This window comes from Propithecus coquereli, unplaced genomic scaffold (assembly GCF_000956105.1).
Source record: "Propithecus coquereli isolate 6110/MARCELLA unplaced genomic scaffold, Pcoq_1.0 Scaffold501, whole genome shotgun sequence".
NCBI classification, from domain to species: domain Eukaryota; kingdom Metazoa; phylum Chordata; class Mammalia; order Primates; family Indriidae; genus Propithecus; species Propithecus coquereli.
In genome coordinates this window covers 277,979-283,882 of record NW_012150853.1, presented here as the reverse complement: position 1 = coordinate 283,882, position 5,904 = coordinate 277,979, and the positions used below count along the sequence as shown (strand labels likewise).

Here is a 5,904-nt window from a genome sequence, read left to right as displayed (position 1 = left end):
AACATCACGGTCCCAGCTAAGGCCCTCGGCCCTGCAGCACTTGGGGTGCGTGTTGCCCTGGATGGCGCGCAGTGTGGGGGACAGAGGCAGAGGGGCTCCGTCTTTATTAGCAGCTGCTGCAGAGCATGTGAGCTGCACTCTGGTGCCCGTGGCCCTTCCAGGGGACCTGGGAGGCAGCTGGACGTGGTGGCCAGCCCTGTCTGCAGGGGACAGGTTGCTTTGGCAGCGGAACCCAGGCAGCCGTTTTTTGGCTGTGGGGCAGCCGCTGTGCCCACAGGACGCACCTGCGGCCGCCTTGGCCCCTCAGCCCCATGTGGGTTCCGTTGCCCCAGGGACCCAGGAGGGAAGGACACAGGAGCTGGGAGCCAGGAGGGTGGCCTGAGGGACACAGGCCCATTCCCTGAAGACAGGAGCAGCCTGGTGGCACTGAGAGGTTTTGGTGAAGCCATTAAAGCGACTGGGGGTGGCGGTGGGCAGAGACCTCGGGGACCCAGCCGTCACCAGCCTGGCCCGCGCTGGAGCCCATCCCTCCTCGAGCTGGGTCCTGGTCTGAGCTCTGCTCACCTCGCAGGGCGTCGCTGCTGCCCTCGGGGACACAAAGGCACGGTCCCTCCCGACAGTGCGTGTGCACGCGCAGAGCGTGGTGAGCGGCAGCCAGGGGTGCGTGGTCCTGCTCTGCCACCAGACTACGCCACGCTGCTGGGAGACGGTGCCGTGGGCTCGAGCGCCCACCGGCCACGGCACCTGCGAGGGGCCAACCGTCATGGGGACAGGGAAGGCCAGGAGGGGCTGAGGCTCCGGGAGCAGGTGCCGGGTCCAGCACCCCCACCCCGACTCTGTGGAAGAACCTGGTGCCGGCGACCCGCGGCCGGGTCAGGACGGCACTTTGACGCCGAAGTGTCTGCGGAGCTGCTCCAGAAACACGAAGGTGAGCACGGTGTGCGGGATGAGGCGGATGCCGGCGGGAAAGAGGCCCTGGAAGGAGACGAGATGAGAGACCAGAGACACCACGAGCCCAGGGGGCCGCCCCTGCCCCGCCCCGCCCCCGCCCCGCCGCGGCCTCACCTTGTAGAAGGCCAGGGGCCCCAGCTTCGCTGTCTCCACCGCGCAGTGCAGCACCCCCTGCAGAGACGGGGGAGCAACAGCGAATGCAGTTAGACCCTCGAGCCTGGCTCGGCGGCTCCGCCTGTGATGCCCTGCCGTCCTCCCGGGAGGCCCAGGCGGTGGAGGCTGTGGTGAGCGTGATCACGCCACTGCACTCCAGCCGGTGGCAGAGCAGGGCCCCCGACCCGGACGCCCCTCGCACCTGATACTCGCCCTTGGCGTTCATCAGGCGGGTTTTCAGCACGTCCAGGGGCTGGCACAGGAACGTGGCACATCCTCCCTGCGGAGGGGCTCGTCAGTGACGGGCCCGCGGGCGCCACCCCACGACCTCAAGCGTTCCCCACAGGCCAGCCCAAAAAGCGCCACTGCACTGACCCCAGGGCTCAGGGTTTGCCGGGAGCACCCTGGTCTGGGCGCTGGGCTGGCCGTGAACTCCCTCATCCCCAGAGAGGCAGGGTCAGACTGGCCAAGGCCCCCTGCGCCCTCGAACCCTCACTGCATCCCAGGTGCCCTCAGCTCCCAAGACCAGGCCAGGGACACCCACCCTGGCCACTCACCGCGATGAAGCTGGCAACGAAGTGAGTGAAGATGTTGTCAGACAGATACCCGGTGCTGAGGACCAGCTGCTTGGCCTGGTCGTAGCAGGACAGCTGTGGGCAGGACAGGGACAGTCAGGGCTGCCACAGGCCCAGCTCCAGGGAGAGCAGATAGGCCCCAGGGCGACAAGCACCTGCTCGCTCCAGGGTCAGGGCAGAAAGAAGGGCTGCGGCCCTGACTCACCATGCCCACCGCCCCAGCTCCCCGACGGGGGTCTCGGTGCCCACTGCCCTGCTCTGGGATCCCCCTAAAGACAAAGTACAGAAGTCCCGACGCTGCCCCAGCCCCAACCCACCGAGCCTACCTGGCCCACAGTGACCAAAGCTCCTCGGCTGGATGCCATGGTCGCGCCTGAGAACAGCCTTTTCAGACCCTCTGTGCAAGGAACGGGTGAGGTTAGATGCCCAGTCCTGCACGATGCCCCCGGCCACCCCTGCAGAGCGCCTGCCCTTCTCACCTTCTCGAGCCACGCGGTACAGGCCATCCAGGGCATGGGCGTAGCTGCCAGGGACACAGAATGGGCCACGTGAGGCTCTCCTGACCACCAGGTCCCACGGGAAGGTCCTCCCAGGCCCCACGGAGAGCCGTGTCCCCATCATAGGACCCGAGGCTCCGTGAGGTATTTGCTCCCCAAGGAAACACCCGGTGCTGGCCCCTTTGAGGGCTGCCCCACCCTGCTCCGCTGGCTCCAGCCCCAACTGCTCTGATAGAGCCCCCAGTGGGCATGGCACCCGCACACAGCCTGGCCGCACAGCTGGGGGCCGGGGGGTTTCCGGGGTTCTTCCCCGGCGTGGTTCGGCCCTTGCGGCCCCTTGTTGGAAGGGTGGGGGGCCCCCCCGGCCTTCCGGGCCTTGGGTGGCCCGGCTTGGCCCCCCCCGGGGCCCCGGGTTAGGGGTGGTGGGATGGTCCCCAGCCCAACCCCAGTCTAACAAGAGTCTTGCCACACGGAAAGAGCCCAGAGGTCCCGGGGGACCGAGTGACACCCCTAATGACTCCAGATGTGCCCAGTATCTGTTCCCGAAAGCCATCAGCACTCCCCCCGCCATTCTGTCACCCCACAGGCAGCGTGGCCTGCTGGAGCCCTGGCTGGGTCACGGCAGAGCCACTGGGGTCCCTCCGGGCCAGGCCTCCTGCACCCCCAGCCCATGACTCACTTGCGCCGCTGAGCCAGGGGCAGCTTCATGTCATTCTGCATCCTGAAACGGAACTGCGGCTCAGGAGGGGTGGGCGGCCGCTGAGCTCACCCTGCTGGTCAGCTGGGCTGGCAGGGAGGGCACCCAGCCCCTCCAATACCCGGGACTCCAGGGCCCCAGCAAGCAGCCCCGGCCAGCCCTCAGCCACCTGGGGACAGGAAAGGCCCGACCTTGGCGGGGGTGGGGGGATGGGGGCACACCTACCTGACGTTGACCAGGTCCGCGGGCGCCCCCACGAAGCCTCCAGTTAAACCTGGGGTGACACAAACCCCAGAGCCAACAGCCATCGCCCTCGCTGTTCCCGCCCGGCCGCCCCGTGCCCCGTGCCCCGCCGCCGGCCACTCACCGCTGACGGAGCCCAGCAACACCTTCGTGTGGAAGGGCAGCGGCCCCTGGCTGCCCTTGGCCACGCGGTCCCGCACAGTCTCGTAGATGGCGAACCGAGTCAGGGAGTAGGTCATCTGCGGGAGAAGGGCCTGGCTCAGAGGACAGGCACCCCCACACCCCAGCCCCAGCCAGTGCACAGCCACTGGCCCGTGGACCACAGGGACACAGGGGGCCCTTCCCAAAGCCACTCGGCCAACAAGCGGCTGAGCCAGCTCATAAATCCAAGGCCGCACCCTCCCCTCTCCCTCCCCAGGCCTCAGTTTCCCCATCTGTAAGTGGAAGTCTTGGGCCCAGCCGTGAGAATGGAGTTAATGCTCGTGGAGGGCAGAAGCAGGCCCCACGCCCACCCTGGGGCACCGGCCCCTCCTCGTGAGGCGCCTGGGAGAGGAGGCGCAGCCCGGACGCCCACAGCGGGTCTGTGCCCAGGGCGTGGGCTCTGGGACCGGGCGGCCCTGGCAGGTGGGAAGCCGGGGCCGGCGGCCGGCGTGCGCCCACTGCGCCGCGCACCTGTCTGCACAGCGAGGCGCTCAGGCCGTTGTAGAGCGCCAGGACGCCGTCGGAGCGCACCACGCGCAGCGCCATGCCTGTCATGCGCAGCCTCACCTCCTGCTGCGTCTGCAGATGCACCTGCGGGAGACGGGTGCTTTAGACCCCCACAATGGTCCTGTGTGCTCAGGGCTAGAGAAGGGAAACTGAGGCAGGGACGGTGATGAGGCCTCCTAAGGCCCCACCGGGGACCCCACCGCTGTGCCTGCGCCGCACCATCTCCGCACCATCGTTTCAGAACAATGACAACATAGCCGGCAGGGCGGCCAGGCAGCCCCGCCTGACAGATGAGGAAACCGAGGCACAGAGAAGTAAAGCACCTACCAGTGCCATCAGGAGTTGGGACCGGCGGGGTGACTCCAGAGCCCCACCTTTTCACCATGTCTCAAAAGGGACAAAGACGTATGGGGACTCGGAGATGACCAGGAAGCCCAAAGAAATGGGACCCAGAGGTGGCGGCCAGGGAGGGCCTTGAAGGGTGGTGGGATTTCCGCAGAGGCGAGGAAGAGCAGCCTTCCTGTGCGGCCACGGTGTGGGCCACGAGCACAGGGGTAGGGCACAGTGGCCTCGTCAGCCTGGGCCGAGGGAAAGTGCCTACTGTGGGGGTGCGTGGGGGCTCTCAGGCCCCCACATCCCCAACCCGCTGGTGTCACCCCTCATGGGACCTACCCTGCTTCCCCTGGCCAGGCCAGAGCTCCAGGCAGAAGAGGGGGGCCAGGGCCAGACAAGAGCAGATGGAGGCCAGAATCCCGGCCCCCACCCCCACCCAGCACAGACCCCAAGCAAGCTCGACCCCCGCTAAGTGTGACACCCCACTCTCACGGCCACCTTCGAGCACGCCCAGGGGAGCCCCCCCAAGGGCAGGGGGCAGCATAGATAGACGGGGACGGGGTTGCAGCACCAGAGTCATCCTCCCGCTGTGCGAGCCAGGCAGCACAGAGGGCCTGGGCCTGAGCACAGGGTGGCCACACGGGCAGCAGCCCCTGTCCATGCAGGACACCACTGTGGGGATCAGGCCAGGATGTGGGGCAAAGTGATCAAGGAGCTTCAGAACCCTCCCAACAGTCACGCCAGAGGACCAGAGGCCCTGCTGGGCAGCCCTTGGGGAGGACGCTGGCCGCCAGGCACTGTCCACTGCACCCTGGCACAGGGCCACGTTTCCGTGGTGGCTGTCTTCCGACCCCTCCAGGCAGGGGCTGCCGCCAACAAGCACCTGGGTGGGGCGGGGGCCAAGGAGCAGTGACGCCAAAGGAGCCTTGCTCAACACGCAAGGACAGGCGGCTCCAGGTCCCAGCTGCACCTGGTGGGGGAGGGGCCTGCATGGCACCCAGGGGGGAAAGCAGAGAACCAGGCCCCAGGAGGGGAGGGGCGACCCCCCTCAAACCAGAAAGGTCCACACCTCTCTGGGGCCAGGCGCCCAGGACACCCCCATTGCTCACGTGGCCTCTTCTCCGTGAGCAGCACTCTCGCTAATTAGAGAGACCGATTCCTTCCCTTCAGGAGGAGGGTGGGACCAGGTCAGGCCGTGGTCTGGGACAGCCCTGGGGCTGGGTCAGCCGCTCAGGCGCCGATCAGCCCCCGGCTGGCTGCCCCTTGCCTGCACTCTGCCCACAACACAGCCCAGGTCCACGGGGCAGGGCCTCTGGGCAGCCTGTGCAAAGCCTCAGGCCCTTTGTTCTGTGTGGTGACACAGGGTCGGAACAACCCCCCCTTGGCTGGCCCTGGAAAACAAGCAGACCTCTGTCTTACTTTGCCCCACGAGCATTTAACAAAAAAAAGCATGACCGCTTCTCATGCTGAGAAATGCCCACTCCCGCAGGGCCAGGAGCACAGGCACGCGGGGTCTCCCAGCAAGTCCGGGGGGCTGTGCTGGTTCTGACAGCCCTCCCCAACGCCCCCCGCCCCAGGAAGCAGCCCAAAACAGAGGCACGGCTCACTCACCTGCCCAGGCCACGTCCCAGTGCGCTGAGCCCTCCATGCCCCAGGCCGCGCAGCTCCAAGTGCCAACACCTGTGCACCCCACTGAGCCCGACCCTCAACTTTGAACCAGGCAAAGCAGGTGTTCGTGAACGCATAT

At 67.3% G+C, this 5,904-nt stretch overlaps 1 protein-coding gene across 1 annotated transcript in view; it reads right to left on the bottom strand.

Moving 5' to 3' along the window:
* Positions 1-799: 799 nt before the first annotated feature.
* The window catches only part of SLC25A10 (solute carrier family 25 (mitochondrial carrier; dicarboxylate transporter), member 10), a 5,831-nt gene continuing 726 nt past the window's right edge, over positions 800-5,904 (bottom strand). The window contains exons 2-11 of the mRNA XM_012656436.1: positions 3,789-3,908; positions 3,241-3,355; positions 3,099-3,147; positions 2,856-2,897; positions 2,159-2,202; positions 2,006-2,076; positions 1,662-1,754; positions 1,307-1,384; positions 1,066-1,122; positions 800-975 (exon numbers count right to left, since the gene is read on the bottom strand). Of these exons, the coding sequence (XP_012511890.1) occupies positions 874-975; positions 1,066-1,122; positions 1,307-1,384; positions 1,662-1,754; positions 2,006-2,076; positions 2,159-2,202; positions 2,856-2,897; positions 3,099-3,147; positions 3,241-3,355; positions 3,789-3,908 (771 nt within the window). The 3' untranslated portion in view covers positions 800-873. The remainder of the gene's footprint in view (positions 976-1,065; positions 1,123-1,306; positions 1,385-1,661; positions 1,755-2,005; positions 2,077-2,158; positions 2,203-2,855; positions 2,898-3,098; positions 3,148-3,240; positions 3,356-3,788; positions 3,909-5,904) is intronic.